This window comes from Argentina silus (assembly GCF_951799395.1).
Source record: "Argentina silus genome assembly, chromosome: 6".
Classification (NCBI taxonomy): domain Eukaryota; kingdom Metazoa; phylum Chordata; class Actinopteri; order Argentiniformes; family Argentinidae; genus Argentina; species Argentina silus.
The window spans coordinates 7,223,186-7,238,318 of NC_139660.1; the positions used below are offsets into that span (position 1 = coordinate 7,223,186).

Consider the following 15,133-nt stretch of genomic DNA (forward strand, 5'->3'; position numbering starts at 1 on the left):
ACTATGAAAAACCTTGCCAAACTTTATATAGTGCACACAAAACTTCTGTGATTTATATAATTAGTACACAGACCTCATAGTGAACACCTTGGATACATCTGACCACAAATTGAACATAAGAATGCAAGGCTTCCTATGGGTGTGAAAGGTGTAGAAAAGAAAATCCTTCCTTTGTCTCTGATATTGTTATTCAAATATTTCCTCCACTTCAGGGACATTGCTTAGACAGTATATACTGTAGTTGGTTACAGCAAAATGTTTGTGGGACAAATACAACCAGAATTCAATATTTGTCTTCGATAACATTTATTTCTACATTTAACTGAATAAAGATAAATAAAACAAAAAATGAAAAGAGAGTGTATCATACATTGATGCACTGCAGTCCTATTCCACAGAAGTAAGGTCATAGTTTTCAGAGCAGTTTTCTTTAAACATTCTCTCCACCTCATCAATGCTATACTGTAACATACTAGTACTGTACTATTCACTCCGTAGTAAAATCTTCAGAGAAGCCAGTCCAGTGTACATCGACATCCAGTTAATTCTTCCAGTGTATCAGAGCAGTAGTCCCTCTACTGTTTTAAACATGTCCTCACGGCTATGCCATGAAAATACACAATTTCTATGTACATAAACATTCCGCTAGCTCCTCCCCCCTAACGGCGTCAACATTACGCTGCCCCCCCCCCCTCACGTTGTGAGGTTCCACTGGCCCCTCCCCCTTAGTCTCTGCCCATCACGTCATCAACGTTCAGCTGGCTCCTCCCACTCACGTCATCAGGTTCCTCTGGCTACACTCCAGCAGGTGAGGCAGGAAGAAGTGCGCCGTCCCGTCGTCTGGCAACAGGTCCAGGAACTCCAGGGGGTTCAGCTCCATGGCAATCACCACCAAGGTCTCTGTTGTCAGGAAAAATACAGATGAAACGGCTTTCAAAGCATTTTTCATTTTTGACTTATCATCTTTCCACTTTTGGTCAGTCAAACCACACACCGAAATACCCTTACTTGTAAGTGTAGACAGTAAAACTGTAAAACACAATAAAAACAACAAGAACCCATGGTTGCCATTTCTTCTGAGTAACTGGATAGGTGTAAGCAACACCCACTCCTTACCTTTAAGTGCGGCCAGTAAGATGCTGTTGTCTCCTGCAGCTGCCCTGTTCCTCTCACACAGCTCAGGAAGCAGCTTCTGCCACCACAGAGCCTGGAACAAGATCAACAAACAGTGTCTATGGGTTCAAATGTAAGGCATTTACATTGAGAGTGGGTATCGGATTACTACATCACTTGCGCCACTAGTGAAATCACGATGCTGAATAGGCCTTGAATAAGTCTACAGTTCCTTAAACTCTCAAATCTAATTAATCTGGAACTTTTTGGTTGCTCATACAAATTCCAAAAATTAAACCCTGCAGGGTTGGGGGCATTTCAAATTTGAACTCACAAGAATGTATTTACTCAATACATGGAAAACAACATGGTGAGAGTTGGGGTTTGTTACCATTGTGCTGCTGTGCAGTTCGTGGTTGGCAAAGGGGATGATGGCCTGAGGGCATCGGTCCAGCAGCAGCTCGATGGAGCTCTCGTGACGACCCAGCTTGGTGGCACAGAGCACGTGCACGCTCAGCCCCGCGTTGTCCTCGTCAGACAGCTGCTCCAGCAGGGGCAGGACCGATGACACGTCCAGGGTGGGACCACACAAAAGAGACTGGAGATGGAGAGACATTGTGACATCAGTTTCAACACAAAATGATATGATGATCAGCTAGATGTTCATATCTAGGGAGAGAATGGGGATGGAGAAGATATGATCAGCAATAATAGCGGAGGAAGAAGAGATGCTGACTGACCTGGAGCTTCTGTAGGTCCTCCTGGTGGTCCTGTGTGATGGTGAACTGGGCTGGGGTCAGGATGGTCACCCAGGGAAACAGCACACCATAGTGGGAGCATGAGTTGATCTGTAACATACAGCACAGGGACATCAACACACACACACACAGTCTGTACAGAGACATCGACACACACATACAGTAAAGGGACATCAACACACACAGACTAAGTGCCACTATGACAGCTACGTGTACAGAGAGGCAGATTCTGCTTTGTAGTTCTTTCTACAAAGGCAGTCTTCTCCACTAGCAGAACCAAATTGATTTGGCCATTTCAAATTGAAAATAAACGACAACAAAAGACAATTGTAAAATGTACGGGTTGTAGCAATCATCTAAATCAAGTAGAGCATGACACCCGTAGCTACCATCTCCTCCCTAAAACATCCTAACAGCTTGATTCTCTGCGGTCGCCCCTATTGTCTGTGTAATGTGGAGGAGGAGAGAACGCAGAGCACAGAGAACTGCAGTATGTATTTCTCTACTTCAATGCTCATACATTTTCCCCACTTCAAACATAAGTGGTTAGCCCTAACACTCTGTACTCATCAGCCCCGGCCCTGGCCTTGACCCTCTGAACGTACCAGGTCCTCTGCGGTCTTGAGTGGTTTGACTTTGGTTTGGTTTGGTTTGTCGCGCCGCGTGATGCGGTCGATGTAGACAGAGGTGAGGCGGAAGAGGAGCTCCTGGATGACAGCTTCATGTGATGACGCCATGAGCAGCGCCTCCCAGAAATCCACCAATCGCTGGTGACCACCCTGAGGACCCGCCATGTCTGCACACACCTCCTACAGAACATACAGATACACACACACACACATTAATGAATACCTCACACACACACACACACACACACAGACAGACAGACAGACAGACAGACAGACAGACAGACAGACAGACAGACAGACAGACAGATACACACACACACACACACACACACACACACACACACACACACACACACACACACACACACACACACACACACACACACACACCTCATCCCACCCTGCCACTAACCTGGAAGAAGAGGTCGGCCTCGTCCAGTTTGACCTTGTTGTTCTCGTGCAGTGCCACCATGGCAGCCACCAGCAGGCCATCCTGGGTGTCTCGGAGGTGCAGTGCCAGCGCAGTGGGCACCACAGCATGCCCTCTACCATGTAGCAGCAGCTTGGGCTCCTCAATGAAACCATACACCTGCAGCATCTGGACAACACACATGAAATATAAACAGGACCATACTGTATATGGATATAAAAGGAGGAGTAGGCTTTAGAACACAGCTCCTTGATGAAGGCATATCTGGAGGATCTACTTGCAGCATCTGGAGGGCACCCGGAAATAAACAGGGAGTTATGCACACACACACACACACACACACACACACACACACACACACACACACACACACACACACACACACACACACACACACACACACACACACACACACACACACACACACACACACACACACCTCTGCATGTCTGTCCATGTGCTGTCTGTAGAGGGAGAGGTCCCCCATGCGTAGTGCCAGGGCAGCCTTGGACAGGGTGAGTGGCACAGAGGTACCCGCGGTGGTCTCCAGGCTCTCCAGGTGTGCCAGGGCACTGCCAGGGCTGGCTTTAAGCATGGAGGGGCAGGCTGCTACATGGGGCAGCTGGGAGGCCTCTGCCTTGCTGAAGATCTCCAGCACCTCGTTGGCAGTCTCCTGCACCAATCACAGAGAGGGGGAGGGATGTTCTTATAACAATGTATTCATACTATCTATCTATCCATCCATCCATCCATCCATCCATCCATCCATCCATCCATCTCACCTGGTCGAGCTCCTCCATGCTCTCGTCGTAGAGGGAGTGTTTGAGGAAGAAGAGGAAGCCCTTGCCGTAGCCACAGGGACTGGAGGAGAGGGAGCGGTTCCTCCTCACCACCTCCGTCACAGACAGACCTGACATCTTATAGTAGGGCAGAGCCAGGTGGCAATCCCGCTTGTCAAACCTGCAACACGGTAGATTAAAGAGTTGTATCACTGACATTATATCAATAAAGTGTATCAATAAAGATATCAGCGAAAACATAGCAAAAAAATCCCACATTGACCAAATGACCAGTTGACCAACTAACCACTAAATCATTCGATCAAATCAGACCTCCCTGACCTGCTGAAGCAGTCTCCTAACTGGGCGCAGCTCTCCTGGAAGGCCTCCTGGAGCTGCTGCCTGTATGTTGCTTCGTCTGTCGTTCCCTCTGTGGTTCTGTCTGTGGTCTGGTCCATGGCCAGGTGACTACTCCGGGGCTGGCATACAGGGTTTCCCGCCCGCGGGTTCAGGAGCGTAGCTCGGAGGAGAAGGTGGGCTTCACTGAGCAGGTGCAGGCAGCTCTGGGATAGAGGGTTGGTCTCCTCATACTTCTTACTGTACTCCACCTGACCCAGAGAAACATGTAGACTGTTAAATGAACACTGTGCATCAGCACAAACATAGAAATAAATTCATAAATTCTAATTCTATTTCTATCAGCACATCATAGCAAAAGAATCATGGCAAAATATACTAAATTGTGTAAAAAAATAAAGTAAATTTTTTAGAAAATAAATGTGCCACGAGTATTGTGTGTGTGAAAGTAATGAATCTAAATGTGACATCTATAGTTGAGATGGTGTTCTAGTGTTGAGCTGTTCCATACCATCTCGTTGTAGAGTTGGAGTGGAGGAACTGTGTCGACCACGTACAGGTTCCAGCCATGACCCGTCTCACTGGGTTCCTTGGGCTTGTTGATAGAGGACTTCCTGGACCTGGGGGTCAGAGGTCAGACACAGAGGACGTCAGCAACTGAGGCAACAGTGCATCATCTCCATAGCACTGGTCAATTCAGTGATACAGTCTTACAGTCTCTGTAAATACACACTTGATTAAACCTCTGGAACAATAATGTTATGAAAGGCAGGAAGCACAGGGTTAATCTAAATATTTTCATGCTTATTTCCACATCTGGCCTAATGACCCCTATGCTAACATCCCCAGTGGGCCTGTGTGTGTGTGTGTGTGTGTGTGTGTGTGTGTTTGTGTGTGTGTGTTCCTTGTATAGCCTGAAGCTACAGATAATAACTAACCTGATGCTATTAGCCACAAACGCTCCTAAGTGGCTTATTGCTGTAAAGCAGTCTCATGTGACATGAAAGGCCCCTGTGTTTCACTGCGTGTTTGATTGAATAAAAGGTCAGCTGTGTTAAGAGCTGGTATTTCCTCCATGTTGTCCTATTTCTGCTCCGTAGCTGCTTGGCTTACTCCTGGGTATCATGTGGTTGTGGTGCCTTCAGCACATGATCACTAGCATGGCTACTTATCTGTCTGCATTTCAGCCAACTCCTGTGACTATCGCCTGTACATTACAGTACATGAATGTTAGACTTCGGCATAACAACGAGAGAGGAGGTAACTAAAGTAAAGCACATTCAGATCTGGAGCCAGGCAGTGATAAAATAAAAAATAAAAATTTCTGATTCCGATTTGTGTGAGTTCACAGACAGTTAGTCACCACACACACACAGAGAGGTGTTATTACCATGTTAGGGTTGATTATTTCGGGTCCAAGTGGGACAAGGATGGGGGGCGGAGGACACACCATCTTGGGGGGGGGAGGGGGAGGGGGGGGGGGCTGGAGGATAAAGGGACTTACAGGAAGGAGCGTGACAGGAAGCTCTCCAGAGCGGGAGTGGTCCCTGGCTCTATACCTACTGCTAGGAAAATTCCTGCTAGGGTTTTGTGATCTTTTGATTCACTACAATAAGAATCACAGTTGGTTTATGTTCAACAGACACAATGACAAACACTTGTAATGTAGCTGAGTCACTCTTTCTAATGGTAGTGTCAATAATAAACAAGTCGTATAGATATACTGTATATAGTGGTATATAGATCAGTGTGAAAAACCCTGAATAAGGAATAACATCCTACATGTTCCTGCGGGCGGCTCTCTCTGTCTCCTCCTTGCTCTCCACGTCGGCGGTGGTCAGCAGGACGATATGGTTGTGGTCATGACACAGAGCCTTTAGACCAATGAACAGCTGGATACGCAGCGCACACACCTCCATAGTGAAGGCAGGGCAGGCCTACACACACACACACACACACACACACACACACACACACACACACACACACACACACACACACACACACACACACACACACACACACACACACACACACACACACACACACACACACACACACACACGGTTTTGCATATGAGTTGTTGAACTTGTCTTCATGATGACCTATTGTGATTAGTTGACACAGGTGTGTTAGTGTTGGTCTAGAACAAAAGCCTGCACGCCCTGTAGCTTTCTAAAACAAGTGCTGCTGGCTACTGGATTGCGAAAATACAAGACCAGTACCCTGGAGTTCTCTAAACAGTGCAATTGGAATGTTGTTTTGGTTTACCAGATTAGATTCATTAGGGTTCACGTGGAAGTAGGCAGTAACGGTCCCAGCATCTAATCTAAAGTAATCTAATTGGACCTCCCTACATGTGCAGACCAAACAGGTGACTATCATACCATCACTGCAGGCCAGGGCTCCAGATTAGATTATCTAGTTAGTTACCATTCCACAGGCCCCTGACTCTGTCCTGCTCTGCCTCTACTGCATCAATGCTGGGCAGACATGAGGGCACACACACTATTACTCTCTCCCTTTCTCTGTCTCTCTCCCTCCTCTCTCTCTCTCTCACACTTACTCTCTCTCACTTTTCTCTGTCTGTCTGTCTGTATGTATGTCTGTCTGTCTCTTCCTCTCTCTCTAATATCCCTCTCACACACACACACACACACACACACACACACACACACACACACACACACACACACACACACACACACACACACACACACACCTTAATATTTGTGGGTTAATATGGAACTTGTTGCAGGCCCATCCGTTAGCTAAAGCAGTGTAGCGGCCCTCACCTTCATAGTAGTGTCAATGTAAGGGTCTTCTGCTCTGGCCGCCACCGCTGCACAGCGGACAGAGAAACACTGGAGGGCATTCCTGGAGCACAGGGGACAACATCACACTGCTTGTCATAATGTCATCCACTATAACAGCAGGGAGAAACCAACCTGGCAACTCATACTGTATCTCATATCAGAGTCAAAGGCATGGATATCAGGGATGTACTATAGTGGTAAACATGGATATTCCTGGGGAGGTAGGTAGCCTTAGAGGCTAGACAGGTGGACTAGAGAGGCCCAAAGGTTGTTGTTTCAAATCCCAGGCCTTACTTGGTGATGATGTGCAGGAAGAGGTCCGTAAGCACCGCCTGCTGGGCCTTCTCTGGGTACTGATAGGTGGAGACCAGCTCCACCCCGCCCCTCACACTATACACATACCCCGTGTTGGGCAGCGAAAAGAAACAGAACACACACGTAGGCTCCACCACAGCTGTAACCCCCTTGCCAGAGACTTCCTGGTTACCTGGTTGCCAGGGGTAAAGACACAACCAATTAGAAGGTGTTTTGTTAGGGTGCTGTGCGACAGAACAGAAAAGTGAAAAAAGCTTTATTTAAACATGAACATGTCATTCTATCATATACAGTACATATAGTAGGAGTGGCATGTTATAGAACGCTCTGCATATAGTGAGCAGCATATCATACAGTAAGCGATGTTTGATGAGACATTTCAGCTGTGGCCAGAGGAGTATGTACAGTATTTGTATACTGTATGGAGCATCAGGTACTCACTGGTGAACATGGGGTGGAGCTGTAGGGAGTGCAGACGGGTTTCTTCCACACTACAGCCTTGGAAAAAATCTGGAGCAAAGCGCCTGGAAGGGAGAGAACCAACAGGGTGTCACACACACACCCCACACACACACATACACACATACACACATACACAGACACGTCAGATGACAGATACAGACCTGTATAAGATATAGGTGACATGGAGGTTGCCTCTGGCCTCACTCTCCATGCCCGTCACCTCCAGAGACACGGCCACCCCACAGTCCTTGGCCCTGTCCCCCAGCAGCTCCTGGTGCTTAGGGAACATGAAGAAGTCCTCTTGGCCCTGGTGGTGGCCACCCAGCCCCTCTCTCTTGCCCTCTGGGGAAAAAAGACAGCAGGACAGTCAGACCACCACATCAACTGTGTATTGTCATTTGTGATCTCTATGTTTCTATATGGCTAATGTCCTCTTGCCGTGTTAATCAACGGATTAGTGGATTGTGGATTAGTAAGTATCTTTCCCTTTACCTCTTCACCCATCTTTCCATCCATCCATCCATCCATCCATCCATCCATCCACCAATCATGCGTAGAACTGTACTGTAGTAGATTATTGTTTACCTGTGTCGTTGTCCATCTCTGCTCCAGTGATCATGTCCTTGGGTACCAGTGTGTGTTCCTGCGGCGTCTGGTCACCTGACCTCTGGGCTGCAGGACCAGAGGTTCTCTCCAGCTTCATCACTAGTACCTCCAGATCGGTCTGCAGAGCCACGTAGCCCACACACAGTGCCACCTGCAGGCAGGGACGGCACATTAACACATGTAGTTGATCCCTGGTACTGTAAGTGCATTGCAGAGTGTACATTGAATAACAAGTGCATTGCAGTTCATCAGTCCCTATTGAAATGCACTCTGAAATCGGGAAAGATAGGAATTGGAACGGCTGTCTTAAAAGGCCGGCGACCCAGCCCAACCTAGCCTGCATGCCACACTCTAGACACATACTGGAGGTTAGGGTCTGTGCAAAGAGACTACACCTAATCCCAACCTTACCTGCTGGGTTAGGGTTAGGGTTACCTGCTGAGGAGAGAGGCCTGGGAGGTGCAGGATGAGACATCGCTCAAAGTCCAGGATGGAGAGCTTGTCATTCAGGGCCTGTCGTCTGAGAGAGAAAAGCACCAGGCTCTTAGGACACCCGACCAACAGGTCCCCAGTCACCTTACAGCAAGCCACACACAGAGGACGCTCAATCAGAGGGATCTCGATTATCTCCATCTGCTCCTTTGGAGCCCCGCGCAGGGACGAGCCGCGGAGGAAGTGACCCAAGAGACGTACGCCCACGCGGGTCTTCTCAGCAGCCTGAGGAATGAATGTATGGATGGATAGAGGGATTTATGGATAACTGAATGAGTGAAGGAATGCATAATTGCATGAATGAATGAAAATACATATCATTGAATGAACAAATTATGAATTGAATGAATTAATACATGCATAATTTAATGAATGAACATATGTGATTACTACATATTACTACATTCAACTGAATGTAGTAATGAATCAACGATTAAACGAATGAATGAATTATCTGTCACCCTGGACAAATAAAAAGGGGAAACCTCTAGTGCCATAAGCGAAAAGACTATTGATCATGCAAACCTGGTAGCGCCAGTTAGTATAGGCACGGAGGTACGTAGCATTGTTCTTTTCTTCAATGGTCACCAGATAGTCCCCTGGAGTAGGAGGGAGAGTACAGGTTTGATGAGGTCGTCATGAAAGGAGACTGATTGGAGCATCCTCCTACTGTATGTACTTGATATGAGTGGATTGGATTTCACTGTAAAACTATCGTTTTTTTATATTTAACTACTTAGGATAAGAATAAACCAGATACGCTTAGATAAAAAATGATCGTATCCCGTGTATCATCTTTGCTTCACATCAAAAGCAGATAAACTTGTACACAACTGCTGCGTCCAATGAACTAGCAAAGTATAGGGAAGTTAAAGTGACGCACCTATATGGCTGTGCAGGATGCTTTGCACAGTACCCATGGTCGCAAAGCGGCAGATGAGCGGACACCCCTCCTCTCCTATCCGATACGCCTCGATTTTGCATCCTCCCGCGGACACTACGAACAGGGCACCACCGCCACAACACACCAAACCCGGCTCCTGTTCGGTGGGGACGATTTGCTGGGACGCGAAGGGGTGGCAGTTGTACACGTGAACCATCTCTGCTTCAGTTAGGTTAGCTATAGGAGGATTTTTCCAGCTTGCAGATACATTGTCTCCGTTCTGGATATGTTGTTTAGAAGCGTGGCCAGGCTATCATCTGGTGAGCGGGGTCACACCCTCTGTCAGGGAGGCTAGCTTACTTGATCGATATCACATGTCCGGTGGTCTTGTGATGATCGGGCAGGTTACGTTGTTGACCTGGAGGAGAAGTTATAGCAAGCGTCCTCTGCGATTCGGTGTCCTTTTTCCAATAAATAGTCAAATGTGACACTTTCGCATAAAGAACTAGAAGGTACTGGAAAGTACTGGAACTGTATTGTACACTCCGTGCCGTGCGGCGGCGAAAGTGGCAGCTCAAAACAACAACCCCACCTCAAGCGTTCATTGGTTGGTTTTCCTGCCTGTTTGGCACTTTCACTTTCAATTGGATAAAATTAAATATTGACGTACAGCTGCGTCATCAAAATGTAGCGAGAAGTGAGAAGACAGTGAGTAAATAAATAACGTGGAGTATGTTGACATTGATAAAAACAAATTGAAAGCCCTATTTGCAATTTTTTAAGTGTAATTTCAATCCACTTCCTGAATTTAAATTCAACTGACCCCCAAACCTGGTTGAGAGAAGCAAAACAATTAGTTGCCAAACAATGCAATAGTTTAGAAAGCATTGTTGTTAGGGAACTTACAACTGCTTGGAGGAGGCACTGGCCAAATCTAAAAAGTATTTCCTTGATTCCTACCGTCCTCTATCCTTGCCCTCTTTCTCAAAGCTCATTGAAGGAGAGGATCTGCGGTTTCACCCCTCAGACCCTCTCCTCCAATGGGGTTTGAGAGGGAGGTGAGGAGAGAGAATGCTGGGAATCAAGGAAAGACATTTGAGATTCAACCTATGAGTGTCCAAGGTCAGCAGTATGAGATCCAGGATGAGCAACATAACACAGCATATCCATCTCTATGTAGAGGAAATGTCATTATCATCGTCATCATCATCATCGTTGTCCCGGTTGTCATCATTGTCATCATCATTATCATCATCATCATTATCATCATCGTCATCACTCCTGTCCTCTCTCTAGGGTCAATCCATCTCAGCCCCTACTCAGCACAACCCTCACAATGGTATGGTACCATTGTTTCTTTGCTTACAGTAGCAGTTGTCTGCTCTGACTCCCAGCCCATCTCACAGTAGCAGTCGTCTGCTCTGACTCCCAGCCCATCTCGTCTCTCCCTTTGTGTCTGTCTTGAAAGCACCTTTGATGTACTGCGTAGGGTCCCATTCACAAATGTAATCAGGCTTGTTGTGGTGATGTGTCCTGGACCTCTACAGCTGTTCAATCATGTACCTCACTGAATAAAAGCTAAACTCAGTAAATACTACAGTATATTCGTTGAGGTGTGTTGAGGTGTGTTGAGGTGTGCTCAACACATGTAACGCAACAGGATACAGACATCTGCTGAAAATATTGTGACAATACATTTCAGAAATGATATTTTTGGAATCATGATTATTCTTATAGTGTTTGTGATTGTCATTATAATTACACAATGTGTACAGTATGTGCACTGTACACATTGTTATTGTTATAAAAAAGAAGCTTGTTTAGATCATTACAGCCACAGGAAAGGGGAGTCCAAAAGTTGATGTATATCTGTGATATTTATTTTTTGTGTTACACCACCAAAAACATGCAGTACAGCAAACAATGAGGATAACGATCATTTTGTGTCTCAGACAGGAAGACATCGTCAGGCCTCATGCATATGTCTATGAATGTGATGCCATGTGCAGCAATGAACAGACAAAGATGAACGTGAACTCAGGGATATTAGAGATAGATACAACCAGGTTTTATGTTGTCACATGCAGCACCCCCTCAATGACTCCATCATAACCAGCTTTGGTCTGATGGATTTCTCTCTACATGACACAGTCCTAGTATCAGATGAGAGAGATATGTAGCTAGTACTATAAATGAACTGAACTGAGTGCACTTCACTTCACTTCTTTAACAGTAGGGGTGTTGGGCCTGCTTACACAGCTGTTTTGAAGAGGGGGTCTTCAGCAAAGAGCTGCTTCATGAGGCTGCTCTCCTCCTTGACCTGTGCGGGGCACTCAGCGGACATGGTGGTAGGGAAGGGCATGATGGTTGGCTCCTTCTCCCCAGGGACCTCTGCATCGGGGACCAGGGGCAGCGTGACACCCTGCTCAGGTCCTGCGGCCGGCTGGTCGGGGAAGGAGGGCAGGGTCACAGGCTGGCCCAGAGCTGGAAGAACGGTCACCTTGCCCTCGGGATGGTGGTGGGGCGCGGTGCTATGGTCATGATGATGGTGGTGGTGCTCGTGCTCATGCAGGTGAGCGTGTTTGTGATCGTGGTCGAGGGAGATCTCGTGGTCGTGCTCATGTGTGTGACCGCCTGCAACGTGCACATACTTGTGGTGGTGGTGTGGTCCGCTGTCACTGCTGTGGTTGTGTGCTTTGGCATGGTGCTCGTGATCGTGGTCATGACCGTGGTCATGACCATGGTCATGACCATGGTTGTGGGAGTGGTCATGAGAGTGAGCATGGTCACTATGGTCACTGCCAGCTGCATGGACATGTGGGTGGCGGTGGGTGGTGCCGTCCGCGTGGGTGTGGGTGTGATCGTGACTGTGGTCCTTAGTGTGGTCATGAGTGTGGCCGTCTGGGGCTTCATGGGTGTGGTCGTGGGAGGGTTCGACACCATCTGCGTGCTTGTCGGTGTGGCTGTGGTCAGTCTCTCCTCCCAGCAGGTGCAGCTTCTTCTCCTTCTCTGCAGTCTGGAGAAACACAACCATTAATCATTAACCATAAACAATCAATCCTAGATATGTAATAATGATACTTATATACGGTATCTATTTCAGCTTTACCAAACTTGTTGACATTATTGTGAGCAGACATGGTCAGATGTGTAAGGCTAGTAAATATTTTGTTACACTTCAAAAAATGATTACACTTTATCCATGCACATCATATCATGTGCATGATTGTACAGCCTCTTGTACTTCTTGTACAAGAGGCTTGTACAATGCTTGAAGTCAGCATTTAAAAACACATTTTGTGTAAAGCATTAGACTGTACAGAGAGTTATCAGTAACATACACATCCTCGTTCCGCTCATGCTCTCAGTGTGAAGAGTAAAGTGTTTACCTCAGGCTCATGGACATCGCAGTCCACGGTGATGTAGTCTTTACCATTGGTGTGAGAGTGGGAACCCTTGCAATGTCCTTTGTGCTGTAAAGGGGAAAGGTGGAGATGGACAGGTTAATAAGAGGTTATACTGTACCAGCTGTAACACTGTTATTTTGTTGTTATAATTGTTATCAAGCTGTAATAACACCTTTATTACAATGTTATAAAATATGAATGCAAAAAAATGCAGCTCAGAGAGAAAGGCACAAGCGTATTGGACTTAACTTTGTTCAGGAGTATCATATACCTACAGTACTATATTAGAAGTAGTTTGTCTCATTTTAGCATAACCTTGTGTCTTGCAACTCTGATGCTATACAGGTTTACATTATTGGACATCCTGTGCCATTTGTATTATGACTGAGTAAGGTTTGTCTTTCAACATAATTCAGCATCTCCTAAAAGACTAGAATGCCGATATCTAATGTAAAAGGTCCTGTTGTTACTTACTGCAAACTCGCACTCCATCAGAGGGCACTTGGAGGTCTGGGCAGGGTCTGTGATGTTGGCACAGCTGGTCTCCTGGATGGTGTACTCCACAAAGTAGAACTGAGCCTCACTTAGCTGCAGAAGACAACCACAGGGAGATTGGAGCCATGTAGTGACAAGACACCCTCAATACAGTGGCATTGAAATGTTCTTCATTTCCTAGGACCAAAAAAAAAAGGTTTGAAAACGTTGTGTTGTGTGTTTTGTGATAGGGGCTGGGCATGCTGTGTTCTGACCTGGGCGCTTGCCCGGGTGATGTTGAGGAGAGCAAAGTGATTGGCCAGTCCGTTTTCCTTGTTGAACTTCTCCATGGACAGGGTGGCGGTCTTTAGGATCTCCTCATTATCCATAGCAATCATAGCGGAGCAGTCAGGGCACTCCAGGGCTACCTTCTCTGCAGGTGCTGATAGAGATAGAGAGAGAGAGATAGAGGAAAGATTATTTTAAAAGCCATTTACTTTAGTACGGTATGGTTGATACGACAGAAGCTTGACAGCATTTTCTATAATCTTTTAACTCATGCCATGGAAATAGTGTCATGGTTCTTACCTGGTCTCACCATGCAGTTGTAGTTGTACAGTCTGACCACTCTGTGGACTTTGTTTATGTAGATAGCAGCCTTGCATTGACCATAGACCTATAGATAAACACATCATGGAGAAAAGAGAGCTTAAACATTGATTCAGAGTCAATGGTACCGTGTGTGTGTGTATGTGTGTGTGTGTGTGTGTGTGTGTGTGTGTGTGTGTGTGTGTGTCTGTGTCTGTGTGTCTGTGTGTGTGTATGTGGTGGTTTAGTTCTTACCGGGGTGTCATGAGTTAGGCGGACCTGACAGCTCTTCCAGTCTTTTTTGCTGATGACGTGACAGTAGGTCTCTATCACGTCCATAGTCAGGTAGAACACTACCCCTGTCTTACCCTGAAACAGCAACATAAGATACAGGTCAGCATGTTATGATCATGGATAACATTCAAGTGACATATTATGTTGTAGTTGAGAACTAACTTACAAATAGAGGTCTCAGCTCTCCTGTTTGGAGCACAACACCACCTTGTTTCCTGAATTTAAATGTACTGGTTTTTTCTCTGGGCCAGGTTCTCATTGCAAATAATAATTCATTCTCAACTGACCGATGTAGTGGCCTAGGTACCTGACTAGGTTTTTTCCATTCAATAACGCATGCCTAACCTTTTAGTTCAGCGGGATAAAACAGTCTGGAGTTCCAACCCAGTCGGTCACATAAGCAGAAGTATAAGCCTTCCGTTTGTTACATTCAATCACACTGGAGTCTAGACCTGACTGTTTCCTACATCCAATAACACCAAATAAGGAGTGTGACTGAGGAACAGTAACTCACGTGGGTCATCTGATTGACGTTGCTGAGGCGGTGCAGGCCGAACACGTAGCCCTCGCTGCGGTCCTGGTTGATCTTGGTGAGCGCCAGGCCAGCTGCACCCAGTGCCTGGGCATCTTTGCATGACCCAGGCTTTATGGCAGGATCTACAGGTGCGGGATCCACAGGTGCACCGTGGGCACACACACACGCCAGCAGCAACAACACACACTGCTTCAT

The 15,133-nt window shown here is 46.6% G+C and overlaps 2 protein-coding genes across 3 annotated transcripts; both read right to left on the minus strand.

The window, feature by feature from the left end:
* Window positions 1-158: 158 nt before the first annotated feature.
* hps3 (HPS3 biogenesis of lysosomal organelles complex 2 subunit 1) lies at window positions 159-10,200 on the minus strand. 2 transcript variants are annotated; one of them, XM_083671801.1, is made up of 20 exons: window positions 9,641-10,200; window positions 9,283-9,356; window positions 8,701-8,982; window positions 8,245-8,416; window positions 7,821-8,001; window positions 7,639-7,721; window positions 7,177-7,369; window positions 6,862-6,943; window positions 5,849-6,003; window positions 5,571-5,672; window positions 4,578-4,686; window positions 4,052-4,317; window positions 3,713-3,890; window positions 3,370-3,603; window positions 2,913-3,098; window positions 2,477-2,680; window positions 1,854-1,961; window positions 1,505-1,711; window positions 1,117-1,207; window positions 159-900 (listed from the first exon to the last, which is right to left on the minus strand). In XM_083671801.1, the coding sequence occupies exons 1-20, from the start codon at window positions 9,855-9,857 to the stop codon at window positions 773-775; spliced, it is 3,252 nt and encodes a 1,083-aa protein (XP_083527927.1). In that variant the 5' UTR covers window positions 9,858-10,200; the 3' UTR covers window positions 159-772. The 2 variants fall into 2 exon arrangements, with proteins under 2 accessions (XP_083527927.1, XP_083527928.1); XM_083671802.1 differs by lacking the exon at window positions 5,571-5,672.
* Window positions 10,201-11,560: 1,360 nt separating this feature from the next.
* fetub (fetuin B) lies at window positions 11,561-15,133 on the minus strand (the record flags this gene model as incomplete). Its single annotated transcript, XM_083671577.1, has 7 exons — window positions 11,561-12,656; window positions 13,030-13,113; window positions 13,522-13,635; window positions 13,797-13,963; window positions 14,110-14,197; window positions 14,365-14,478; window positions 14,918-15,133. The coding sequence occupies 7 exons, from the start codon at window positions 15,131-15,133 to the stop codon at window positions 11,892-11,894; spliced, it is 1,548 nt and encodes a 515-aa protein (XP_083527703.1). The 3' UTR covers window positions 11,561-11,891.

Bases quoted from the DNA above. Each gene is read 5' to 3' on its own strand.
- hps3 (XM_083671801.1), bottom strand. From the start codon at position 9,857: ATGGTTCACGTGTACAACTGCCACCCCTTCGCGTCCCAGCAAATCGTC. The intron at 6,944-7,176 runs GTAAGGCCTGGG...CCTGTGCTCCAG, and splicing joins TTCCTGCACATCATCACCAA to GAATGCCCTCCAGTGTTTCT. The intron at 3,891-4,051 runs GTCAGGGAGGTC...ACCGTGTTGCAG, and splicing joins TTAGGAGACTGCTTCAGCAG to GTTTGACAAGCGGGATTGCC.